Genomic DNA, 27,846 nt, shown 5'->3' on the forward strand with positions numbered 1-27,846 from the left:
TTGACCCACTGAGCAAGGCCAGGGATTGAACTCACAACCTCGTGGTTCCTAGTTGGATTCGTTTCTGCTGCAGCACAATGGGAATTCCTGAAAACAAATTTTTTTAAGGCTGTTTTTTTTTTTTTTTTTTTCCTTCCCTCTCTGCTCAATTCCCTTTTCTTTCTTTTTCCTCCCTCCTCCTTCCTTTTTGCCGGCCTAAGTGGACGGGCTCTGCTATTTCCATGAGGAAATATAGGTGCTCATTGAGAACTCTAGGTGGCCGAGACACACAGGAAGACACTGTTGGGCAACTGGGGATTGGGGAGGCCTGAGCCCAAAGAGTGTAATACTGTATTCTTGCTGGAGGTTTCTCTGCAGTTCTGGGGCATGGTAGGCTGGGAAATTCAGGAGGCATTCTCATTCCAGACAGCCTGTTAGCTGGAACACAGCTGTTACTTTGTCTGAATGTTCTGGAACTGAGGTCTAGGCTGATGGCCTGTTCTGCCACCACATAGCTGTGTGACTAGTCTCACCTCACATACCTTTTGCCTCTTTATCTAAACGACATCTGTCAACATAGGTGTCACAGGATCTTTATGAAAATTAAACGAGATAATCTAAAAACGTTGGTATATAGTGCAGGCCCTTGGCGAAATGCTCCTTAGAGGTTAATTTACTATATTATGACTGCTGGAGGTAATGACTGTAATTTATTATTTACTTACGGAGGGTCCCTTTTAGGATCACTGCACTAGATAGCAAGTCCACAAGGGGTATATACCTACTTTTCTCTTTTTTTTTAATATAGTATTGGTAACTTTAACAGATTTTAATGCAATTTGTGATCTTACAAAAGGTGAGTAAGGTCAGTTTGGATTAGATGTTTCAGCTCCTTCTCTGGTCTTGATGCAAAGCAGTGATTAAATTATTTTCTTTGTGGGAAGATTTTGCTAATAATTTCTTTTTTTTTTTTTTTTTTTTTTGCTATTTCTTTGGCCGCTCCTGCGGCATATGGAGGTTCCCAGGCTAGGGGTCGAATCGGAGCTGTGGCCACCAGCCTACGCCAGAGCCACAGCAATGTAGGATCCGAGCCGCGTCTGCAATCTACACCACAGCTCACAGCAACGCCGGATCGTTAACCCACTGAGCAAGGGCAGGGATCGAACCCGCAACCTCATGGTTCCTAGTCGGATTCGTTAACCACTGCGCCATGACGGGAACTCCTTTTATTTATTTATTTATTTATTTTATTTTTTTTTTAATAATTTCTTTATTTCTTTCTTTCTTTATTTTTTTTTTTGTCTTTTTGTCTTTTTAGGGCTGCACCTGCGGCATCTGGAGGTTCCCAGGCTAGGGGTCTAATCGGAGCTGTAGCCGCTGGCCTACACTACAGCCACAGCAATGCCAGATCTGAGCCACGTCTTCGACCTACACCACAGCTCACGGCAATGCCAGACCCTTAACCCACTGAGCGAGGCCAGGGATTGAACCTGCAACCTCATGGTTCCTAGTCAGATTCATTTCCGTTGCGCCACGACGGGAACTCTGCTAATAATTTAATTTCTTTAATGGCTAGATGGTATTCAGATTTAGTCTGTTTTTGTGTCACTTTTAGTAAGCTGTATTTTTCTAGCAATGTGTCCATTTCACCTAAGTTACTGAATATATTGGCAACTGTTAGTAACAATATTCCCTTGCGCAACTTAATGTTTGTAGGACTATAATGATATTCCCTCATTTCTGATACTGGTAATTCATTTTCTGTCTTTTGTTTCTTGATCGGTTCTGCTAGGAGTTTATTAATTTGTTGATCTTTTCAAGGAACCAACTTTTGTATGTCTACTTTTTTTTTTTTTTTTGGCATTTTTTTAGGCCTGCACCTGCAGCATATGGAGGTTCCCAGGCTAGGGGTCTAATCAGAGCTGTAGCCGCCGGCCTACACCACAGCCACAACAACGCCAGATTCGAGCTGCACCTGCGACCTACACCATAGCTCATGGCAACGCTGGATCCTTAACCCACTGAGCGAGGCCAGGGATTGAACCTGCAACCTCATGGATCCTAGCTGGGTTTAGTAACCGCTGAGCCATGACGAGAACTCCCTTGTATGTCTACTTCGAAAACTAACCCAGAATAGGAACTTTAGCTTGAGAAAAATATGCATAAATACTAGCATCCCTCATCATTGCTACACACACCTTCTTTTAATGCCATAACCACATGGCTAATAGTTACCTAGCCTGGTGACAGGCACATGGACATACTAAAGAGTTTTTAAAAAACTTGAACTGAGAGTTCCTATCATGGCGCAATGGAAACGAATCTGACTAGGAACCCTGAGGTTGTGGGTTCGATCCCTGGCCGCGCTCAGTAGGTTAAGGATCTGGCGTTTCTGTGAGCCGTGGTGGAGGTCGCAGATGCAGCTCGGATCCCGTGTTGCTGTGGCTCTGGCATAGACCGCAGCTACAGCTCCGATTCGACCTCTAGCCGGGGAACCTCCCTATGCCTTGGATGCGGCCCTAAAAAGCAAAAAAAAAAAATTAAAATTAAAAAAAAATAAAAAGTCGAACTGAATTCACTTTTGTCTTTCTGGTGTGTGACATATTCAATCCTTCCACTTCCTCGGCACTGAAAGTTCACCTTACCCTGGGGCTGGCTAAGGGCTGGAAATTTGCAGAGAGGAGAAGGGAACATGTGGAAAGGCTGGAACTGGCTCTCAGAGCTTTATTATGATATGGATAATAGTCATTAGTGTTCTTGGCCTTTCCTTATTAAGGCTGATTCTGCACTTTTTCTGCATGTAGGAGACTGAGAAAGAAGATTTAGTTAGCCAACCTTTATATTTCCAGAGATAAGTAGTTTTTAATGCTTGCCTCAGATTGGAAGCTATTTCTGGTATTGCTAATTGTGCCCCAAGAGACCAAAAAGTAATTTGGACTCAGTGGATAGAATAAAATTGAGTTTTCTCTAGGGAAGATAGTATTAAACATAAATTCGAAGCATCTCATAACAAGGTTATTACAATGGCATATGTTCACTATGTTCAGGAAAAAGTAAGATGATCCATTACTTTAGAACTTCTGAGATTTGTCCACCCAAGGATACGCAGTTGTTATCGTCTGCTTCTGGAAACATTTTCTGATTTCTCCTTTTGTATGAGGACCAGGATCCAAATGCCAAGGTTAATTCAAGGGGGGGGGGGTGCGTGTGTGAAGTGAATAGAAGGAATCTAGAAAGCAAGCTTGCTGATTCGTCTTTGATGTCAGCGTTTTCTTATTCATTTTTGAACCTTTTAGAAGTATATTTGAATTACTTTAGTTAACACTAGTGACAAAGGACACTAAAAAAATAGGTCGAGCAGAGAGTCGGCTAACCAAGTTCTTCTCTTTCAAAGTAAAAGTGACTGGCAGAACAAACGCGTCAAATGTTCCATGATACTTAGTTAAACAGTCCAAAGAGAATAGAGATTTGTGGGCATTTGATTTTCTGGTAGACATGGGCCATCCAGAAATATATTTTGCTTGTGTATCTTTTAGCCTTGCATTTGTTATCTTTATGCTGTTCTTTGGAGAAGAGCCCAAAACCATTAGAAACATTCTTCAAGGATGAAGGTGTACCCTTTGGAACATGTTTGTAGCATATGTTTTGGTAAATGAAGAAGTCATATAACACTGGCCTGAATACAGTGGTTTTTAAAAATTTAGTAATAAATCCTTGTTGTCAATTAACTTATTCAACAATTATCTATTAAACACCTACTCTGTGCCGGGTACTATACTTGAAGCCAGGCATCAGTAAATAAAACAAAATCTCTGTTTTTATTGAGCTTGTATTCTATTAGGGACATGAATTTGACATATTTGTCAATTACATGTACACTTTGTGTGTAAATTATGGCTTAATACAGCAGTAACAGATTTTATTTTAATGTAGCTTGTGATCTTCTTCCCCTAAGGTTGATTTGAGATGTATTATGTTGACTGCTCCACCATGGAAGTTTCTCAAATTTCTGCTCCATGTTAGATGTCTGTGATTTGGAGCCCACACTGCTCTGATCTGCCTTTACCCAGATGAATTTATTTAATTATTGCAAATCTAAGATATATGTGTATTTATTCAATATTCAATATGAATTTAATATTTTATTTAATTAAATATGAATTTAATATTTAATTAAATATGAATTTAATATTTTATTTAATAAAACCTTAAATGTTTATTTAATATTTTGCTGCACCAAAGAGCATTTTCAGCCATACTCAGTATGATCGTGTAATGGTATGTCAAAATAGAAGACAGTATGAAGTGTGTAAGCCTTGAAAGTGAGTTCATATCCATTTCTCCAAAATGGAACTCATCCCCAAATGCACTGGGGGAAAATGCTTCTCTGTACCACCAAGGCTTTTCATTCAGACTTGGCTTTTGCCTGAGTATAGGCTCTGATTTTCTTCTCTGGAGTCTGTGATCACAGGCCAGGAGAAATTACTTAATGCTACTCAGTGGGAAGACACGCACTCCTCCCGAGCCCCATATAAGCACATTGTCAAGGCTGTGCTCTGGTTCACTGGAGCCTGGCAGTGAAAGCTCCTTATGTAGCTTCTCATGTTTCCTTCTAGAGCCTATGTTTGAAGAATCTGGAAAAGGGCCTTCTGATTCCTCACACATATCTCTGTTAAAGCCAGTGGGTCTTGGTGGTGCAGCTTAGAGTCAGGCATGTTGGAGGTCTCTGGTAGCTTAGTGGTTAAGGATCCGTCATTGTCATTGCTGTGGCACAGGTTCAGTCCCTAGCCTGGGAACTTCTGCATGCCATGGGTGCAGCCAAAAAAAAAAAAAAAAAAAAAAAAAGCAATTGGGGAATTAGGCATGTTGAACAGGTACAATCATATACAGGAAAACTGAGGTCTTTTTTGCAAGGCCCAGGTTGTTTATCTATTTTTAAAGTTATTGGAGTTCCTATTGTGGCTCAGTGGGTTAAGAACCTGACCTAGTGTGCGTGAGGATGCGAGTTCAATCCCTGGCCTCGATCAGTGGGCTGAGGACCTGGCATTGCCACAAGCTGCAGCATAGGTCGCAGATGTGGCTCAGATCCAGGGTTGCTTGCTGCGACGTAGGCAGGCAACTGCAGCTCTGCTTCGACCCCTACCTAGCCTGGGAACTTCCACATGCCACAGGTAGAGCCTTAAAAAGAAAAGAAAGAAATTCTTTCCTACACTACGTATTTCTAAAAGCTTTTCATGTTGTTTGTAGCCATAAACACGTATCAAACAAGACCATTACATAAGAAGAACAGAATAAAGCATTTGAAAAGAGGGAAGGGAGGATGGATTTGGGGGAAAATGATGCCGAGAATTATTACGAAGAGTTGAAAAGACTAGTGGAGAGAAGGATGTGTGTGCAGTTCATCGCGAGTGTCTACAAGTGTCGGCGAAGGCAGAAAACGTAAGAGAGTATTTCAGGTGCGGAGGGTCAAGTGGCCGTGCCTGACCGTTGACAAAGCTCGCTGGACGTGAGTAACGGTGTGGGACGCAGGTTCGCCGTGCCTGGCCGTAGGCGAGACTCTGCAGCCGAACGTGGAGCTTTGGTCTCGCAGTTCTGCTTCGCGGTTAGCACACCTGGTGGACGGCCCCACACGTGGGTCAGGTACTGACTTCCTTTGTCTGGCTGTGGAGGGCAAGGCTCTTCCCTTCAGTAGCTCAGCTCACTGATGCCTCTTCTCCGTGCCTGAGGCAGGATGATAAGAAAGTTGGCAGAGCAGATAGAGGAGCCTGCCCCTCTGCTTTCTGATCATTGGTTGTGCCTTGGGAGGCGATTCCCAGAAACCAGCGGAGTGCAGTGAGGCTCACCCACTCTTAGATGCCTAGACAGCATGACTTCAGAAAGTCTTTATAGAGCGAATACGCATGTGATAGAAAAGAAATACGACATTCGGGCCCAGTAGAAGTGTAGAAGAATTGGACAGCTCCCCCAGAATACTCCTGGTGGGTGGCGGGGTGGGGTGGGGGTCTGGGGCTGGGCAGAGGAGTCTCTAGACGCCTTGAGGCCCTGGACAATTTCAAGGGTAGCAGACTTCTGCTTCTTGCCTCGCATTGATAAAACAGATAAAAAGTAGAGCTAAGACCACTGCGAGGGAAAGAGACATCCTAATATTTAATATTTCTTTAGGCAGAATTGCCTGCTGGTTAAGACCAGGACTCTAGAGCAAGACTGCTTAGGTGTGAATTCTAGCTCTGCTCGCTGAGTGATTTCTGGAAGGTTATTTAGCATCTTTGCGTCTCTCTCTACGCCTCTGTATCATGAGGATAATAACAGTATCTACTCTATAGAATTGTTATGAAGATTAAGTGATCAGTACCTGCAAAGTGCTTGCACCAGTCCCCCGCATGAGTGAAGAGTGCAGGAAACTTTTTGAGCCGAACAGAGATGAGCCGGAAGAAATGTTATCATCTAGGTTCCCTAGGTAAGAAATCGAAACACGTCTGGGAGAAAAACAGCCCAATCATCCAGGATCTCTGGAGATGGTAGATAATAATCACATCCCATGTGGTGTGAATGATGTGCCATAATATCTGTTCTGACACTTCTGAGTACTAAACAGGATGTAAATATGTATTAAAAGGAAAGTCCTCAGTTTCTAACTAAACATCTGGTACCCTGGCAGATGTTCAAGAGACATTTTGGTAACAGTAAGAGTTGAGCCACTAGACCTTTCAGGTGCATTTTACAGTTAGGATGTCACTCTGGTGCCATCTGGGGAAGCCGTTTTGCTGCAGTGAGTCACGGAGGGCTTTATACTATGTTTCCTCCTTGGCACTTTGCCAGAGTAGGGAAGGCAACTGTTCCTGAAATAACTTCATTGCAGTAATGAAAGAGCAGTGTTTTGCCTGTAAACAATGCAGTTTAGTAAACATTTATTGAGTTGCCTATTAAGTGTAACAGTAACGCATCTAGACGTTTTTAAAATAAACGTTTTTATTCAGGCATAAAACGTAGACAGAAAATTACACTCATCACATGGGTGCAGTTTGATGAATTATCACAGAGTAAACACACCCATGTAGCCTAGCCTTCTTTTTTTTTTTTTTTTTTTTGCCTTTTTTTGTCTTTTCAGAGCCACACCTGTGAAACATGGAAGTTCCGGGCTAGGGGTCGAATTGGAGCTGGAGCTGCTGGCTTATACCACAGCCACAGCAACATGAGACCTGAGCTGCTGACCTACACCTCCGCTCACAGCAACGCCGGATCCTTAACCCACTGAGCGAGGCCAGGGATCGAACCCGTGTCCTCATGGATACTAGTCGGGTTTGTTAACTGCTAAGCCTCAGCAGGAACTCCCATGTAGCCTTCTATGCAGGTCAAGACACAGGGGAGCTCTTGCATGCCCAGAAGCCTCCCTTGTGCCCCTTCTCAATCACTTCCCCAACCCTTCTTCCCAAAGGGTAACCACTAAGCAGACAGCAGGCTTCTCACATCACAGATACATTTTTCCTATTTTTTTTTAATTTTATATAAACGGAATCAGTTCTAGCTTATTTCATTCAACATTATGTTTATGCGTTATCCATGGTGTGGCCTATAGCAGAAGTTTTCTCTTTAGCATTGCTGTGTATGAATGTACCACAATAAATTGGAACATTCTTCTCTAGATTCACATTTCACTTATTTCCAGGTTGGAATTATTAAAAAATAATGCTGCTGAAGATATCCTCATACATGCCTTTTCGTGTACACATCTTTGCAGGTCTGTTTCATCTATACTCAGGGCTAGAATTGCTGAGCCACAGGAAACGCCTATGTTAAGCTTTGATAGAAACTGCAAAAGTGGTTATGCCACCTTACACTCCCACAGGCAGTGTATTGCAGTTCCAGTTGCCCCCACATCCTTACCGACACTTGCTTTTACTTTCAGTAACGCAGTGAGTGTGTCATAGTGTCTTGTTTTAATTTGAATTTGCATTTCCTGATGACTAATGAGCTTGACTTCCTTTTCATGTCTTTAGTGACCATTTGGAGCATATGTGTGGTGTGTGTGTGTGTGTGTGAAATAACTGTTCAAGTCTTTTTTTTTTTTTCAAGTCTTTTTGCTCATTATAAAAAAGTTGTATTTATCCTTTTGTTCCCTGTTCATATCTGTCTGTATCTCCATGCTTCCCTGTGGGATCGTTTTCACTGGTTCTGAAATACTACCTTGAGTATTTTCTTTAGAACAGATTTACTAGTGGAGTTCCCCTCGTGGCTCAGAGTGGTTAACGAATCCGACTGGGAACCATGAGGTTGCAGGTTCGATCCCTGGCCTCGCTCAGTGGGTTAAGGATCCGGCGTGGCCGTGAGCTGTGGTGTAGGTCTGTAGGTCGCAGACGTGGCTCGGATCTGGCGTTGCTGTGGCTCTGGCGTAGGCCGGCAGCCGTAGCTTGGATTGGACCCCTAGCCTGGAAACCTCCATATGCCACGGGTGTGGCTCTAGAAAAGACAAAAAGACCCCCCCCCCAAAAAAAAGGAAGAAAGAAAGAAAGAACAGGTTTACTAGTAACACATACTCTCATCTTTGTTTTGTTATAGTTTTTCTTTTACCTTTTTTGTGTATGAAAGTCTAGGTTAGTGGTGATTTTCTTCCCACTTTGAGGTCATCATTCCTTTGTCCATCCTTCCATTATTTCTGTTGAGGTGCCAGCTGTCCCTGTTGTTGCTCCTTTGAAGTTCATCTGATTTTTGTTTGTTTGTTTCTAATTGCTTTTAAAGGTTTTCACTTTGACGTTTCAGCATTTATGACATACTTAGTTGTGGTTTTCTTTGTTTTACTTGGGGTTTAGTTTGATATTTTAGCAGTTTGGGAAAATTCTTAGACTTTAAATATTGCTTCTGACCCATTCTTTTTCTTCTCTCTCTCTCTTTTTTAAAATCTCTTGCCAACATTTTCACTTTCCTGTGAGTTATTCATGCTTTCTGTTTCTCTCCATTTTCTTCTGACTGCCTTCTACTTAGTACCATTTTTTTTCTTTTGTTTTTTTACAGCCACACCTGTGGCATATGCAAGTTCCCAGGCTAGGGGTAGAATTGGAGCTACAGCTGCCAGCCTACACCACAGCCACAGCAATGCCATGTCCAAGCCACATCGGTGGCCTACACTGCAGCTCAGGGTAATACCACATCCTTAACTCACTGAGCGAGGCCAGGGATCAAACATGCATCTTCACGGAGACTAGTCAGGTTCTTAACCCACTGAGCCACATGGGAACTCCAGTACTAACTGTCTTTCTAGGTATTTTTAATCTGTTAAACCCTTCTGTTGATTTCGTAATTACATTTATTGAATTTTTCAGTTCTAGAACTTTCATTTGTGTTTTCAGACTAGTTTCCAGTCTCTGAAAAATTCTTTATCTTGTCAGAACTTCTTGACATAATTAATTGAATTGAATATCAATTATGGATATTTTAAATCCATGTCACATAATTTCAATGTGTGTATTTCCTATGGGTATATTTTAATTCCTGGATTTTGATCATTTTTGGGTTTTGTTCTTGGCATGCCATGGTATTTTTCAGTAAATGTCAGATATTTGTACCTTATAAAGAGAGATAATTTGAGGCTCTGGATGTATTCTCTTTCTCCAGGATGATTTTGCTTTTGTTTATGGCGGGTAATTGGACCAGATACAGATCCAGTTGATTCAGTCCTGACTTGAGTTGGTTAAAATCTGTACCTCACCTTTATGAGGGCTTATCTAGTTCTTACTCTTAGCATCTAGTCTTCGGGGTTCTCTCCAGAGAGCTTTGGGTGAATCCGGGACCATTATATCAACGGCAGAATGTCCACATTTACTCCCACACCCTCCAGCTTTGAGAGACTGCTAAAAGCTGTGTTCAGATTCCGTGATAGTATCTCTCATATGCGCAACAATCTCCAGAGGAAAAGCAGCTTCCGAATTGCCTCGTAGGACTTTTCTTCTCTTTAAGATATTGGCCCCAAAGTACCAACTGCTTTGGCAGCTCTCTGATGCCTTTGAACAGATGTTTGTCCAGTTGTTCTTGGCAGAAATATTGCACCAAAACAAGTTAATCTGCCATTTCCAGCGTGGAAATCCTCTTTTTGCTTTTTAATGCCTTTTTAAAGAGAATTTTAAAAGCATGAAAAGATAGAACTGTACTTTTATGTTTTCATTTAAATGCTCATTGATGGCTGTGGGTAAAGCTCGTGTACCTTTATGAAACTAGTCTATGCACATCTGGCCTTCGAATTCTGGCAAAGTTTCGGGATACCTATGGGACACTGTGAAATCTATTATGAGGTTGTTCCATAGTTAAGAACCAGCGCAACGAAGGAAGATGTATGCATTGCCAATAAGCGCATAAAAAGATGCTCTACGTCATTAGTCATCAGGAAAATGCAAATCAAAATCTCAGTGGGATACCTCTTCACACCCACTGAGATGGCTAGAACCAACAAGTTCATAATAATAAAAATCCAAGTTAATAATAAGAACAAACCCTGGTGAGAGTGTGGAGAAATCAGAACCCCGCCGTCGGGAATGTAAAATGGTGCAAATGCTTTGGCACGCAGTCTGGCGAACAATCAAACATAAACTTATCATATGACCCAGCAATTCTACTGCTATAGATCCAGGAGAACAACATTCTTATACACGGATGTTTGTAGCTGCCACAGCCACAGTAGCCAGAAGGCGGAAACATCCCAAATTTTCATCAGCTGCTGAGTGGAGAAACAAAATGTGTCACAGTGGAATGTTCTTTGACCATGAAATGGAATGAAGAACTGATTCACGCTGCAGGGTAGATGAGTGTTGAAAACTGTTGCTCTGAGTGGAAGAAACAAGTCACAAAAGACCACACATTCTATGATTTCCTTCATATGGAAGTCCAGGATCGGGACATCTAGAGACAGCAAGTAATGAGCAGTTGCTTAGGGCTGGGGTGGGAGGGGCTGGAGGAATGCGGGTTAAAGAGCACGGCATTTCTTTTTAAAGTGATGAAAATGTACTAAAACTGACTCTAGTGATGATTGCCCTTATCCGTGAATCTGCTTTTAAAGAACAATGGAATTGTACCCTTTAAATTGTGAAGTGTATGGTATGTGAATTCTGGCTCAATAAAGCTGTTACCATAAAGGACCAAAGCAGTTCTTTCTGATAGAATCTGGGGAAGGGAGGCAGCAGAGGCGGGTCCCAGCTCATGGCGATGACGAGCTCTCTCATCTTCAATGTGTTCATTAACAGTTGCTGACCAGTCGTCAGGGCCTGGGGTGGCATTAAAGCAGAACACTCTGTCCGTCGTAATAAGTGGTCAGGGATGACTTAAGTAACGGTAAGCCATGGAATCCAGCAGGAATAGTGATCTGGATAACTGACCAGGAAGACAACACTGCAGGGCTCATCCACACTTGTCTTAACCCTGGTTGGGGCCCCACATCCTGAAGCAGTACTTGGCTTCCTTAGTTACTTCTGGGGTCAGAAAGTATCGCACTGTTCCTCCGTCTCCCCGTTTGGCAAGCCTCTCGTGTACCTAAAGGAGGTTTTTTAGACCGTAAACTTAAATCTGAAAAATCTTCTCCAATTTGGACCCTACTTCTCTGGCAGTGTTGCAAACAGGTGCAACCTCTTGATTGCAGAAGTCACATAAAGCAGATGTATTTGCGTAGGAAGCCCATAACCCCAAAATCACCCTCTGGTAAGGGGCTTCGAGAGTTCTCATTGCTCACTTCAGTTATGTCCGTGAGAGATTTGGAGCTTCACTTCCTCACTCAGTGGTGAAAACAGGGCAGTTCACAGATTGTGCAGTTTTTAATTCATGTATTCCTTCATTTATTCAACATTTACGTATCAGTTGCCCATTTTGTGCCAGTCACTGTGCTGGGTGCTAATAGAAATCTATAGGAAACAGTAGCTACGTCTAGGAGATTGCACCAAACCACAGGTACCAAGTGATGTGATAAAGGTATGTGTAGGTGGCTGTGAGTTCCCAGCAGAGTGGCAGTTAACTGAGCTTCGAAGAGTCCTGGAAGCATTTAGCACAACTGAATAAATGCAGTTGCATAAACAAAGGCTGGGGAAAGGCATCCTTGATGAGGTAACATTTTAACTGAGCCTCGAAGAACAAGTAGGGTTTATCCAGGCCAACAGAGAGAGGAGGAAGGCTGGTGGCAGAAAAACAGATGACTTAGGACCTTAAGGCAAGAGCCGTATGAGAGTTAATAAGAGGCAGAGCCAGAAAGGGAGGAAGAGAAGAGCTTAGAGCAGTACTTTATTTATTTATTTTTATTTTTGTCTTTTCTAGGGCCGCTCCCGCGGCATATGGAGGTTCCCAGGCTAGGGGTCTAATCGGAGCTGTAGCCGCCAGCCTACGCCAGAGCCACAGCAACGCGGGATCCGAGCCGCGCCTGCAACCTACACCACAGCTCACGGCAACGCCGGATCGTTAACCCACTGAGCAAGGCCAGGGATCGAACCCACACCCTCATGGTTCCTAGTCGGATTGGTTAACCACTGAGCCACGACGGGAACTCCCTAGAGCAGTACTTTAAAGGCGAGACTTTAAAAGTCACACAAAGGATGTGGAAACTCATGTTAAAATGCAGATTCTGACTCGGGGACTAAGGTGCGACACTTCTAACAAACTCCCAGTCGGTGTCAGTGCTTCTGGTCGGTGAGCCACACTGAATAGCAAGAACTGAGAGATCTCTTTGACCGTGATGGGAGAGGAGGGTCCAAAGTCCTAGTTTACATGTGAACTTCTGGATAGGATGGTTTGGAGTGACGGTGTCATGCGATGCTAGAGGAAATGTAAGTGATTTTTCAAGGAAATCTACGTTTTGTTCTGTCTGCATTTTGTTTCGTTTCGAGGCACCTAGAAGATGTCTAGGAAGAGAAATCTGATAGACCCTTGGACAGAAGGAGAAACTAAAGCCCTGGCTCCTGAGTGGACCAGAAGGGTGTGCCTGTGCATGACATTGAGAAGGGGCTGTGAGGAAAGTGAGAGGATGATTAGGGAAATGATGTGCTCACTTGAACAGAAAAATGTCAAGAAGGTGGGACTGAATGACGTCAAATGTTCCAGAGAGGTCAGGAAGGAGCAACACCCGAATCCAGAGAGCAAGGAATGGAGGATTGGAAAACGAGTGCTTTGTGAGTGTGTGTGTGCGCGCGCGCGCGTGTGTCTTTTTTGTCTTTTTTTCTGCGACCTACACCACAGCTCACGGCCATGCCGGATCCTTAACCCACTGAGCGAGGCCAGGGATCGAACCTGCAACCTCATGGTTCCTAGTCAGATTCGTTAACCACTGTGCCACGACGGGAACTCCCACTCATTTTTTCTTTATTTTTTTGAAAACTCTATCCACCGAATGTTTCATGAGTTCAGTTATTTTATTGAAGATCCGGTGTCCGCGGGGCATAGTCACGTTACAGAGAACAAGCACTGACCATTCTGCAGCGTGGAAGCAGCCTCTGTTCTCTTCCAAAGCCACAGAGAAACAGCTCCCTTTGTCCTGCAAAGAGAATTCCATTCCTAACGAGGATCCTGAGGAATAAAATGTTCTCCATCACTTAAGAGCGAGCTTAGTTTTGGAGTTAAGTCAGGAAATGAGCAAATACATTCCTAATAGTTGTTCTGTGAAAGAGGAAGAGCGTTCATTTGGAAGGAGGTCACTTGGCTGGAATTGAGTGGGGAGAAGCTTTGTAAGTGGGGCAAGGCTTTGGAATATTGCCACAGCTTTCCTTTTATCTTTACCTAGTGTGATATCTTGCCTCTAGTGAACGATAAAAACAGCAAAATGCACCCCCACCCCCTCCACCACCACACACACTCATAGGAAATGAGAATAGGATTCTTAGGGACGTTTGTTAGACTTAATGAAGTGCCACTGAAATGGGCGGGGCTGCCGACTGATCCCCTTTTGTGTCAACTGTGGGAAGAGGAGTTTGGGAATGATGTCAGGAACATGTCTCCATTTAAATCTGAATAAGGAGGTATTTGCATGAGCCTCCTCCTAGCCGTTCATTGGATAACAGCTTAATTCTAGAGGTGGAAATGTACATCCAAGCATATTTTGTACAAGCTGCTTCTCTCCCAGGTATACCTCTCTTCCTGGCCCCCTTTCAATGGGCAACATTTGGCAGAGAGCACCCCACAGTGGGCATGAGGCTTGAAGTCAGTGATTTTAAGATAATTTCTTTGCATTCTCAGAAGGAAGCTTCAGCCGTTGGTTGCTACTAAGCACCAATTGGGTCATCATTGGCTAACTCTCTTGATAGAGAAAAGATGTAAATTGACCTAACAAGAGAAAAATGGATAGATGCTTTAAAAATTGGTGGGGTCATGGGAGTTCCCATCGCGGTGCAGCGCAAACGAATCCGACTAGGAACCATGAGGTTGCGGGTTCCATCCCTGGCCTTGCTCAGTGGGTTAAGGATCCGGCGTTGCCGTGAGCTGTGGTATAGGTCGCAGATGTGGCTCGGATCCCGCGTTGCTATGGCTCTGGTGTGGTCTAGCAGCTGTAGCTCCGATTTGACCCCTAGCCTGGGAACCTCCATATGCCACAGGAGTGGCCCTAAAAAAAAAAAAATCGTTTGGGTCATTGCATTGTTAAACATAATAATAAGCAATTTGGAGTTCAAGTACCGGAAATGTAACAATGTGAATGCTGTATGTGTATGAATGCATAATTCACATGATGCATAATTTATACTTGGCTCCTCTTCTGCATTTGAAGTTATTTTTCTTAGAGTGGACAAAACATAAGGACTGAAAAAAAAGGATCCCATGCTAGATTTCAAGGTCTATAGAAATTTCCAACCACATGTATAAAAGTATATCCAGTAGTATGTACTGCTTTATCACACTCCATTGCATTAGCCTCTCAGGAAAAATAACTCAGTCCAATTACTTCCCAGTCTACTCCTGTAGTGATATTTCTGTCTTTTAAATTTGATTAGTCGATGACAGTCTTTCCAGTGAATGATATCGATGCATTAAATCAGTGCCAAAAGACCATGAGAAAAGTTGATACTCTGAGTAAAATTGAGCTTCTCCCAGGCAAATAACTACCAAAGCTTTGGAGTTGTTATGCCCATCAAATATGGATGTTTTCCATTGACTCAGAACTTAAATAAGAAAAACAGCCCTTTATTCCCATGCATTTTAAATTATAAATTTAAGTAAAGACAACTGTCATATGGACATTGCATTTTAAGAGGCAGGAATTGGAAGCTCAATTTTATGGGCGAGAAAACAGAACCCAGAGAAATTGCCATTTCCCTAGCGTAGCCTGGAGCGACAAGAGTAAAACCAGAGCCAGACTTCTCAGCTCCTGACTCCCAGCCCCACCTCTCCTCCCTCTCTGCTGCAATATTTGGAGGTGCTGGCAGCCTGTAGTAAGTGACTGTGTTTCAGTTTTGAGCATACAGTCTGTGCTCATGGCTTGGCAGTACATCTTTTAAATGACAGACCTCACAGCCAGCAGTGTGGTGCTCTCAAACGCGGTGCCACGCTTCATTCAAATGCGCCACATCTTGTCCCCCTACACTGCTGCTTTGTATCAACTGGGTAAACCCATTAGCCATATGCCATTTTAAGAAATAAACAGCTAGATAAGTTCCCATCGCGGTGCAGCGGAAACGAATCCGACTAGGAGCCATGAGGTTTCAGGTTCGATCCCTGGCCTTGCTCAGTGGGTTAAGGATCCGGCGTTGCCATGAGCTGGGGTGTAAGTCGCAGATGTGGTTTGGATCTGGCATTGCTCTGGCTCTGGCATAAGCTCGTGGCTACAGCTCTTGATTCGACCCCTAGCCTGGGAACCTCCATATGCCAGGAGGACAAAAAACAAAAAAAAAAAAACAAAAAAAAAAAAAAAAAGAAAGAAAGAAACAGCTGGAGTTGAGACTTCTTGAAACATGAAGGCCTTTTAGCCCAAGACAGATTGGTTCTCAGTAACAGTGAGGTTCTCATTTCTTCGGCAAGGTACAGAATTTAAGAAAACAGCTGAAGAGCAAAGAAAAGTGAGCAATCTCTAGTCAATATATAAAGTTCAGAGGTCCTGCAGCTAGCGAGGAACTCACGAGCAATTTCTTACAGAGTGCTCTCTAAGTTTCCACCACAGCTATATTGAAGAAGAAGAAATAGCAGGGGCAGAGACGCTAATTGAGAAAATGAAACACACCATGTAAGGGACGCTGCATCTTCTGACAGAGCCCGTTGGGGTCACAAAGGTGTTTTTAGTGTGAGTTGACCCCGAAACAGACCCTGAGACCAGGACCTGGGTGCACGTGCTTCGGCAGGAGGGTGGAAGAAGCGCAGGAGAAGGGAACTGAGACAGGGAAGGGAAAGCGGCCAATAAAGGGAGCATTCTCCGACCGCAGTCCCTGTGGGCGACTAGAAAGTAACCCTCGGAGGAAGCCCTGGTAAAGAGTATGGGGAACACGCCTCCGAGTCATTCAACCCAAAGCGCAGGGGCGGCCAGGTCCTTCCAGACCAGCTCTTGGCAGGGCTAGAATTGGGGTGTCGAAGGGCTCTCCCGGGAGGATTATTCCCCGGGGGGCCTGAGCACAGCAGGCTTGTGCAGCCCTGCAACCAGCCCTGGGGTGCAGGGAGCAGACACCGACCGCTAGACGTCAGCCTGTGCGCCGGACACAGAGGAGTCCAAGGCATGTGGGTAGGGCCCGCCAGCAGCTGCCCACCGTAGGATTCTTGCCCGAGGTGACACTTGAGAGCGCTCTTTCTCTTTTCTCCCCAGGTGTCTTCATGGGCCTCTCCCTGTTGTCCATTGTGTACGGAGCCCTGCGCTGCAATATCCTGGCCATCAAGATCAAATACGATGAATACGAGGTCAAAGTGAAGCCGCTGGCCTACGTGTGCATCTTCCTCTGGAGGAGCTTTGAGATCGCCACTCGCGTCATTGTCCTGGTCCTCTTCACCTCCGTCCTGAAGGCCTGGGTGGTGATAGACATCCTCATCAACTTCCTCAGCTTCTTCTTCTACCCCTGGATCCTCTTCTGGTGCAGCGGCTCCCCTTTCCCCGAGAACATCGAGAAGGCCCTCAGTCGGGTGGGCACCACCATCGTGCTGGGCTTCCTCACCTTACTCTACGCCGGCATCAACATGTTCTGCTGGTCAGCCGTGCAGCTGAAAATCAACAGCCCCGACCTCATCAGCAAGTCCCAGAACTGGTACCGGCTCCTGGTGTACTACATGCTGAGGTTCATTGAGAACGCCTTCCTCCTCCTCCTGTGGTATCTTTACAAGACAGACATCTACATGTACGTGTGCGCGCCTCTGCTGATCCTGCAGCTGCTCGTCGGCTACTGCACAGCCATCCTGTTCATGGTCGTGTTCTACCAGTTCTTCCACCCTTGCAAAAAGCTCTTTTCCTCTAGCGTTTCTGAAAGCGTTCAGAAGTGGTTCGAGTGCGCTTGCTCCGACTGCCGGCCGCAGCGGTCCTGCGAGTCTGCAGAAAAGTCCGATCTGAGGTCCCCCGCGGACAGAGAGGAGACACCTTCCAGCAGTAAAATAAGTTCAGTGCCCAGCCAGATCTTGAACGCCGATGAGTTCAGTTCTGCTTAAGAGGACCTGAGTCTCTTGGGGGCACAGACGCATGGTTGGTCTAGGTTGGTCCCTGTCCTTCATTCAGGCGATGGGCCCTGCGCAGTGAACAAAGCAGGACGTTAGCTCTCAACTCCCTGTGAGTCACTCCCTTTCGAGAGCTCTTGGGCGGGCATGTGGGAGCCGTGGAGAGGAGCCAGGGAAGCCCCCGAGTGTGGAAGGGGCGGCCTAAGGCACCACCATTCGTAGCTGACCATGTGCTCCCAGCAGTTCCTGGCCTTTTCATTGACAAAGTACCCGTGGCAGCTGAGTTGGCTGCTTAGATCCATCAGGTAGAATGAGGGCAGGGGCTTCTTGTCTTCTAGTTTTCCGGACTGCTGGTCCAGGTAGCCTACTGTTTTATTAGCTTAGTTTTCACCTAGGAGCTGTCTGATGATCAGAGATGGGCACTGGGGTTTTGCCGTCAGTCCCATCACTCCTGTCAAGAGTTTTCAGAGAGGGCTGTTGAAGTTTGGTTTTGGCACCGACAGATGTTCCATTTTCATCTCCCTCGGGCTCTTTGTACATAACCAGCTGTCGCAGCCTTGTTACCTCTAATGGACTCAAAAGTCTGGATTGGGAGAGTTTATTCTCAAGGATCCGTGGATGTAAAATTGATTTCTCCATGTGATTAGGAAAGCCCTAGAGTTTGGGGGAGATTGTGTTCCTTCGGTATGTTGAAGAAACGCTTGATCAGGAGGGCCGTTAAAGCATCAAAGTGATTTAGGCTTTGCTAAGCAGAATTCTTACCTTCTTGTGGTGGTTGAAGGTGTGAATCTGCTAGAAGGTAGGCTTAAGTATCAGTTCAGGGAAATTTTCAGTAGATTTTATTAGGATTTGCCTTCTTAAGAAAGAAGAAAATCAAACTCATAGTCTTTACTCCACTTCTTCCTTGCCTGCGGGAGAGTTTTAGACAAGAGTTACCTTGGTTAACTTTGTTTGTTTGTCTAAGAAAACTCCACACCTGGCCCAGGTTACACAGAGATTTTAATTTTCATAATTTGAAGGGAACAGGTTCCACCTGTCAGACACTGACTCAGAAACTTTGAAATTTTAGAAAGAGATGACATGACCAGAAGCTTTTTATCTTTAACTACATGCACTTTGATTTAGCAGGATTATGAGTTAACTTGAACAAGAACTCCAGTTTCATCTTCCTCCACTCTCCTGTCTTCAGTAGAAGTTCTCCTCTAATCTGGAACCCTGTTTCTTTCATAAGATTATGTGACATGTCCTCAGTTGTCCTGGGAAAATGCCTGGATCTAGTGCCATTATTTCTACCAAGAAAAACCTTGATCATGAAATACCTGGGAGCAGGTGACTTGTCACTGGTCTGGCTGGACATTGCAGCTCGATTAGGGTTGACAGTCTTAAGACCCCTAATGGCTGAACTTTCTGCCCCATCCAGTTTCTGACAGCTGGTCTAGGAGGGGACAGGTTAAGATGGTGAGTTTGAGCAGGAGTTGTAGTCAGAATTAGACAAGGATGGAGAGACTGGTATTTCCCCAGCCTGAGTTTTAGAAGCCTTTTCAAGAACCACTGTAAAATCTGAGCCTTCAAATACATTTAAAGTCATTTTAATAGAGGATATAGGTAAGCATCTTGAGTGACCCCAAACCAAACTAACAGCGATGGTCTTTCAGACTCCCAAAGCCCTGTTCTAAACCAAGTTCATAGGGATAAAGAGGTTTAGTAACAGAAACGGCTGTTTTTCCCTCTTTAACTCTTGATATGCAGATAGCCCAGCTTTGGGGCCATACATGTCTAATCACTTTGAGGAAGAAAAACCACTGGTTTTTTTTTTTCCTTCATGGTGAAAGTTTAAGACATTTTGAGACACGAACTGAGAAATTTTGTTTTAAAATTACCCCCCGAAATGGTAAGAACTTGGTTACCCTAAAGACAGACCAACCAGCAAATTTCCTCACCTCTTGAGAGTTAAAAATGTATTTTTCAGTCATAATTCCAACTTTCAGAACTCACTGCTTTGTCTAATTAATTCCACGCCGTAGCATGCCAGATGCTCCACCCGAGTCCGTGTCCCTTGGCCGGGCGGAGGTGACGCATTCCCTCCCAGTGTATGGACACGAGATCAGCAAACACATTGAGCCTTTGTTCATTACTGGAGACAGTGCAGCACAGAGGTGGGCATCTCCCTGTCCGACCCGACAAGTTACATCATTGCTCTCTGTATGCCTCAGTTTCCTCACCCACCAAATTTGCATGATATACTTGCCCAGCCTACCTCACAAGCTTGTCAGGAAGAACAAATTAAATAATAGGTGTGAAAATGCTTTGAAAATATTTTTGAAGTGCCATACATGCTTAAAGAAGATGTTATTATAGTCATTCAAATCCATAGACAGGTTATTGTTATTTTTTTACTGTTAGAAAAGAAGCAAGTAGGATCATTCACGTGAGCGGAGGGACCCCCGTCGGCCTTTGGCCTCATGGAAGGGCGAGTTGAAATGGTCTTTATTTTCGGAGAGAACTCAGCAGTCGCCCTTTCCCTTACCATCAGTTGCTGACAAAAATTAGCGCCCCAGCATATGGTCCTGGAAGGAAGAGACCCACTGAAATCTGAGAAATTGCTTTTGATAGCAAACGAGCTTCTCATTTTGGTAGCCGTCACCTTTCGCGAAGGACATAGCAGCATCTTTTGTTAATTACGCTTTACAATTGGAATGCCTGATCCGGAAGACTTTAATTGAATGTGGGCATAATCTTTTCAGCCTTGTAAATGGGGAAATGAAAATCACAATTGATTGTCAAATACAGCATTTCCTTGGAAACCACCTTAGAACATGAGTGCCATGGTTATGAGTGTACGTGTCAGTACTTCTCAGCCAGTACATTGCGGATGTGTGCGATTGCAGGCTGCTTCTCTGCAGCCACTCACTCTAAGGAATATTGCTTCTGTTTCTTCATATAATAAATTAATTTTTCAATTTCTCCTTGCTTTTCAGTCCTTTCATGTGGCTTTGACTTCAGGGACTATTTTGGACACAAATCCGAAAATTGTTTTGTTGTGGTTCATTATGATTGCGTAACCTCACCTGGAAATTTTGTCTGTGGGCTGAGAAATTTGAAAGTGCTAGGACTCTGCTTCGCTAGACACCAACCTCCTCTGATTGTTTTGTAAGCATTTACTCCATTTGTTAAAGCTCCACTGCTCGACACTAAGATCCTGCTGAAACATAAGTGTTATACTGATCCAGAAATAGAAAATACCAGCAGTTCCTGCTGTGGCGCAGTGGGATCGCAGAGTCTCTGGAGCTCTGGGATGCAGGTTTGATCCCCAGCCTAGCACAGTGGGTTAAGTAAGGATCCAGCATTGCCGAAGCTGCAACATGTTAAGTCACAACCGTGACTCGGATCTGATCCCTGGCCTGAGAATTCCTTATGCTATGGGGCGGCTGGAAAAACCAAAAAAAAAAAAAAAAAAAAAAAAAGGAGCTACTTGAAATTAACATAGGCAAGTAGTCAAATATAAATGACAATCCATGGTTGGAAAAAAGTATGGAAATTTTTTTTGCCTGTCCAAATGCGTTATTTTATTTGGTTTTTTAAATTGAAGAGTCATCGACACATTAGTTTTAGGTGTACAGCAGGATTCAGTATTTGCGAACACTGCAAAATGATAACTGCAATAATTCTAATCACCATCCATCACCATACAAAGTTTCAAAAAATGTTCTTCTTATGATGAGAAGTTTCAAGACTACTCTCTTGGCGGCTTTGAAATATATAACACAGTATTATTGACTGTAGTCACCATGCCGTATATTACATCCCATGACTTATTTATTTTTTAACTGGAAGTTTGTGCCTCTTGATTCCCTCCACCGGTTTCACCCACTCCCTTCCCTCTAGCAACCACCAATTTGTTCTCTGTATCTATGAGGGTTTGGGAGTTGGGGTTTGGGTTTTGGTTTTGGTTTTTTGGTTGTTTTTTTTTTTTTTTTTTTTTTTGTCTTTTTAGGGCCACACCTGCGACATATGGAAATTCCCAGGCTAGGGGTCCAATCGGAGCTGTAGCTGCTGGCCACAGCCACAGCCACACCAGATCCTTAACCCACTGAGCAAGGCCGAGGATCGAACCTGCGTCCTCATGGATATTAGTCGGGTTCATTACTGCTGAGCCACATCAGGAACTCTTTAAGAAAGATAAATACCATGTTATTTCACTTACAGTGGAATAAAAAAACAGTTATTAAAGGGGTCATTTCAAAGCACAAGATAGACATGGATGGTTGCAATAATTCCTTTTCTAACGAAGGTGGCCTTACAATTTGGAAAGACTTAGTGTAGCTCTACGATGAGTCTTTTGAAAGCGATCTCTTGGTGTTAAATCAACCCCTGGAGAAAACTGAATGTCAACAAGTGTAGTGTTTAAGTAGGTCAGTCTAAAATTACTTCACTTGGTGTTTATAAATGTTTTATTTTCAAATAATTTCAAGCTACAAGAAGCGCCTTAAGAATAGTGCAAGGAGGAGTTCCTATTGTGGCTCAACGAGTGGAGAAGCCAACTAGTATCCATGAGGAGGCAGGTTCAATCCCTGGCCCCACTCCGTGGGTCAAGGATCCAGCGTTGCCGTGAGCTGTGGTGTAGGTCGCAGATGTGGTTCAGATCCCGTGTGGCTGTGGCTGTGGCGTAGGCTGGCAGCTACAGCTCTGATTTGACTCCTAGCCTGGAAACCTCCATATGCCACGGGTGCAGCCCTAAATTAAAAAAAAAAAAAATAGCGCAAGGAATTCCTTTATCTTTCACCCAGTTTCACCTATTAATATTTTGTCGTGTTGGCTTCATAATTCTTACTTTGTCTCTTTTGCCCCTTTATTCCTAGAAACTTCAGTGTGTATTCTCTTATGCACTGAACAAAGGCATTCTCTTACATAGCCACAGAATGATGAGCAAATTCTGGAAATTAAACACCGATCCAATACTAGTGTCTCGTCTGGAGTTCACATTCCATTTAACAGTTGTACCAGTTACTTCACTGGTTTTTACAAAGCCTCCTTACCAATGTGGCTCTACTCAGTTCTCGTCTGTGGGTTCTCTTTATTTAAGGTTATGAGTCAATTTTAACTTTCCTGTGCCTGCCGGGAAAACGGCAGCAGACTCTGAAAGTCTCTTTGAAGAAAACATGCATATTACCAGTACTAATAACTGAAAAGCATAAATTTGGGATGTTTACTGGCAAACTGGGGGTAATTCTTTTTCGTAGGTATCCATTTCCACCATCAAACGTTTGCTGCTTAATATGTGAACCTGGGAAGTTCCCGTCGTGGCGCAGTGGTTAATGAATCCGACTAGGAACCATGAGGTTGCGGGTTCGATCCCTGGCCTTGCTCCGTGGGTTAAGGATCCAGCGTTGCCGTGAGCTGTGGTGTAGGTGGCAGACGCGGCTCGGATCCCACGTTGCTGTGGCTCTGGCGTAGGTCAGTGGCTACAGCTCCGATTCAACCCCTAGCCTGGGAATCTCCATATGCCTCGGGAGCGGCCCTAGAAAAGGCTAAAAGACAACAACAACAAAATACATGCGAACCTGTCGTTCATGCCCCCACTGTGGTAGTTCACTTTACAACGTTTAGGCCCAAGATTCTAAAGATTTGAAGAGGGTGTGGGAAGTACAGTGTGTGTCAATCTGCCATGACCCTCTGTCCCAGGTGCCCCCTTCCAGGAGACTCATTCACTGTGACCCTCTTTCCAACTGGCCAAGAGCTCAGAAAAACCTCCTATACACTGTAAGGGGTGATGCTTTCAGCCTTCTCTCTTTTTCTCTGTCATAGCAGCAGAGATGTGTACAGAGCTGGGAATTCAGAAACATCCCCGATCCCGTCTTTCCCAGCTCACAAGAAAACCTATCAGACTAGGCCCCCAACCTGCCAAGAAGGTGTGTCCATGGCAGAAGCCTGCCCGAGGAGATGCCTCCCTCCTCCCTGTCACCCCCTCTGTGTGGTTGTTTCTCTGGGAATTATCGGGCCAAGGGCGTCTCAAACGGCACTGCTTTAAGCAGGGTTTGGTCCCCAGAGCATCTTTGAGGAGGGTCCAGCAGGATGCAGCAGCAGCGGCATCTCTTTGCAGCAGGTCAGCCAAAACCTCGCCACCTAGACTCCACTGTGTGAGGTCGCAGCATTTGCCTCCCCCCAAGGTGGGATTTATCCAGAGAGATTGGAGATTCTGCCTGTGTGTCTGCTCCCTCCCTGCCTCCCATTCTGAATTCATTCTCTCTCTCCGAATGATGAGTTCCTGATTGAAGCCTGATTAGCCTGCTTCCTAGAGCCCTGGGAATATCATCCTTCGTCGACATCTGCATTATGCATACTGGTTTAATTTCTTATCAGTCGGCTTCCTATTTTAATTACCTAAACTCGACAGTTAATGAGTCGGGTTCTCAGGAGCGATCACACTCCAGAAACAAAACAGGATGTTAGAAATTCTATTTTGGAGTGGTGCTGCAGGACCATCCCTACCGCCACCCAAGTGGAACAGAGGCCGCAGCTCTGGTGTCGCCCACAAGGTGACCTTCTTCCGTGGCGTGCTAGGAGTTTCTAGAACAACGGTGCCCAGCTGCAGAGCTCCAGACTTTCAAGAATGGCAGAGGCGGTGTGCTCCTCTCCACGGGCTGGAGATGTTTGACCCTATCCAGAGATGTCTGGCACACGTTTGTACAATTGTTTTTCACACCCATGGGGATGCTGTTGAGAGTGGTAGAACAAGACTGATGCAAAGTGTCACTGTATTTAAAGTAACTTCATCATTCACCGCACCCCCCCCCCCGACCCTGTTCCTACCACGAACGGGTGGTAAAAATTCAACCATTATCACGTGGGAGGTGACCTCAAAAGACCTCTGTTGTAACTGAAAACCTTAGGAACTATGACCCTCAAAGGTTTTTTGTTTTTTGTTTTTTTCACTGATGGAATACTTTCTCGTGTGCTTGCAGTATACTCTTTTCCTTTGAAAAGGAGGTTTTGGAGTTCCCGTTGTCGCTCAGCAGGCTGAGAATCCGACAGAGTGTCTGTGTGGATGCGAGTTCAATCTCTGGCCTTGCTCAGTGGGTTAAGGATCCGGCATCGCCACAAGCTGCTGTGTGCTCCCATCCCGCGTGGCTGTGGCTGTGGTGTCGGCCGGCAGCTGCAGCTCCAACTCGACCCCTAGCCTGGGAACCTCCATGTGCCGCAGGTGCAGCCCTAAAAAGCCAAAAATAAAATAAAATGAACGTTGTTCACACGCAAATCACTTGGCTCCTCTCATTTCCAGCTTGATTCAAGAGATGGAAACATATTTTTAATTTTGAAAGTGCCATGTGAAGGTGCTACCTTCAAAAAGTAAAGTATCTCCATAAAGTGTGTCGAGGGGAAGTGCTTTTACACTTTCAAAGTACTAATAAATGTCTGTTACTATTGTAATAACCGTCAAAATAATGAAATGATTTCTACACATTCTTCAATTCACCTCCCTGGCCTTATCAGAAATTCTCTCAAGTTGCTTCCAGCAACGATTTGCAGAACATCTGATTAGAGAGGGCTTACACAAACGGATTTTGTTATCTGACCCACAAGAAGTTATGTTGCTTCATCTTCGCGTTTGTTGCTTCATGACTGCAAGATGACAGCCTAGGCCCCGGGCATCACATTTACACAACTGAATCCAAAGTGAGAGGAAGGGATTTCCCTTCGGGTACCTCTCTTCTTCCAGGAGGAAAATCTTTCCTAGGAGCCACCAATACCTGCAGCAGAATTCTCCTTTTTTTTTTTTTTTTTCTTTTGCTTTTGCTTTTTAGGGCTGCTCCCGCAGCATATGGAGGTTCCCAGGCTAGGGGTCGAATCGGAGCTGTAGCCACCAGCCTACACCATAGCCACAGCAACACGAGATCTGAGGTGCGTCTGCGACCTACAGCTCAGCTCATGGCAACACCGGATCCTTAACCCACTGAGTGAGGCCAGGGATGGAACCCGAATCCTCATGGATCCTAGTCGAGTTCGTTTGCTCTGCACCACAATGGGAACTCCTTTTTTTTTTTTTTTTTTCTTCAAATTTTTTATTGGCTGCAGTTGAGTCACATCCCCATCTCTAAAGCTGTCTCTGGCAAGGAGAGTGACATTACATGGTTTCCTTTGACTACACAGCATTCACCCCTTGAGCCTGGCAAAGGGGCCACCATCCTGTAGCTTATAGGTGGAAGAATACCCACAAAAATAGGGTTCTGCAAACAATAACGAGTTGGAGAAATAGCCATTTGCTGGGCAAGCTGACATTTCAATGTCATTTTTTTTTTAATTGCAATGATTTTTAATCAATTAATTAATTTTGCTTTTTAGGGCCACGTCCTCGGCATATGGAGGTTCCCAGGCTAGGGGTTCAATCAGAGCTACAGCCGCCGGCCTACACCACAGCCACAGCAATGCAGGATCCAAGCCACGTCTGCGACCTACACCACAGCTCACAGCAATGCCAGATCCTTAACCCACTGAGCAAGGCCAGGGATCGAACCCACAACCTAATGGTTCCTAGTTGGATTCATTTACGCTGCTCCACGACAGGAACTCCCAATGTCATTTTTTTAAAAATAAAGATTCAGGAGTCCCTGGTGGCTCAGCAGGTTCAGGATCTGTTGTCAGTACTGTGGCTCCACTTACTGCAGTCCCTAGGTTCAGTCCCTGGCCCATGAACTTCCACACACCGTGGGCACAGCCAAAATAATTAATTAAAAAAAAAAAGATTCAGAAGTTTCCATCATGGCTCAGGGGAAACGAATCTGACTAGTATCCATGAGGACGCAGGTTTGATCCCTGGCCTCGCTCGGTGGGTTAAAGGATCTGGCATTGCTGTAGCTGTGGCGTAGGCCGGGGCCACAGCTCCAATTGGACCCCTAGCCTGGGAACCTCCATATGCCACGGGTACGGCCCTAAAAAAAGACAAAAAAAAAAAAAAAAAAAAAAAAAGATTCAGCTATGGTGATGGATTGGGGAAGAATATGAAAGCTTCCTATCCCCTCTTCCCAAAAGATTAAAATCCTATACGTACCTCTTCTCCTCTTGTGTTATATATATGTCCCTGGTTAAGAGGCTCTCAGGAAGAAGTCATATATTGAATAAATAGTGGCAATCACATCCAATCATCTTGTGAGAACACCCACTAGTGGGATTGTCTTTGTGTCACTGGAGTGAAATTGTGGGTCTGTGGGCATCGAAGAGGAGCAGGGAGGTGAATTCTCAGCTCTGGTGAATCAGGAACCCTAGAGGTTGGAGGGGGAAACCAGATATTCATTCATTAGTTCAACAGACACTTCAAGAGTGCCCCCATGTGCTGGCTGCTAGACTAGGCCCTGAGAATAAACTGGCAAGTAAGATACCAGCCCTGGCTTCCAGAACGCACAGGCCTCTTGAAGAGTCAGATACTCCACTGGTGATGTCAGGGCGCTGAGGTTAGAGCTGTGATGGGCCTATAACGCAAGAGTTCCCAGGGACAGAGATAAGGAACCCAGATCTGGTCTTGGAGATCCAGAGAGTATTCACAGAGAAAGTGACAGAAAATCCAAAACCAGAGATGAATTTACCCTCAACTTTATAAAGCTTAAGCCCCAGGCCCCCCAGTGAATGCTGGGAGTTGTAGCACATTCAAGCAAGAAGGAGAAATCAGGATGCAATTAGAAAGCACATTTACTGAGCATTTCTGCCGCACTGTCCAGAGATCATGGAAAGAAGGGAGTGGAATCGCTAAGGCACCAGAAATTTATTGTGATTTCCTTTCCATTCTGAATATTCTTTCCTTGGGCACCTAATTTGGAATTCATATTTTTCATCTTTTTTTTTTTCAAAGCTCCTCCCCAGACCTAGATTATAAGTTTCAGGCCCCATAATACTTAGATCTGCCCCTGCTTGAGATCTGAAGCTTGATTAAGTGTCTGCCTGTTGAAGGCAGTGGAAAGAATATTCCTGGAGAAGGGGACACCATGTGCAAAAGCCTGCAGTAAGTTCCGAGGACACGTATAATCAGGGAACTGCTCGGAGATCAGTGTTGCTGAAACACGGGAGAGAGGTGAGGTTGGATCAGGGGCCACGTCGTGAGAGAAAGAACAAATGATAATGCTGACACAGGCCAGGTACTCCGCTAAGCGTTGTATACACCTGATCACTTTCATTCCTCGAAACGATCTACGTGGCCATCGCTGCCGTTATTTCCATTTTACAGAAAGGAAAGCTGAGACTGGTGAGATAAAGGAACTTTCCTGTGGTTGCACAGTAAGTGGTAGGCTTGGGATTTAAGCCCGATAC

The 27,846-nt window shown here is 44.6% G+C and overlaps 1 protein-coding gene across 1 annotated transcript in view; it reads left to right on the top strand.

Annotated features, from left to right (window-relative positions):
- The window catches only part of XK (X-linked Kx blood group), a 58,290-nt gene extending 37,776 nt beyond the window's left edge, over positions 1 to 20,514 (top strand). Inside the window, exon 3 of the mRNA XM_003135014.4 lies at positions 16,718 to 20,514. Within this exon, the coding sequence (XP_003135062.1) occupies positions 16,718 to 17,544 (827 nt within the window). The 3' untranslated portion in view covers positions 17,545 to 20,514. The remainder of the gene's footprint in view (positions 1 to 16,717) is intronic.

This window comes from Sus scrofa, chromosome X (genome assembly GCF_000003025.6).
Source record: "Sus scrofa isolate TJ Tabasco breed Duroc chromosome X, Sscrofa11.1, whole genome shotgun sequence".
Classification (NCBI taxonomy): Eukaryota; Metazoa; Chordata; class Mammalia; order Artiodactyla; family Suidae; genus Sus; species Sus scrofa.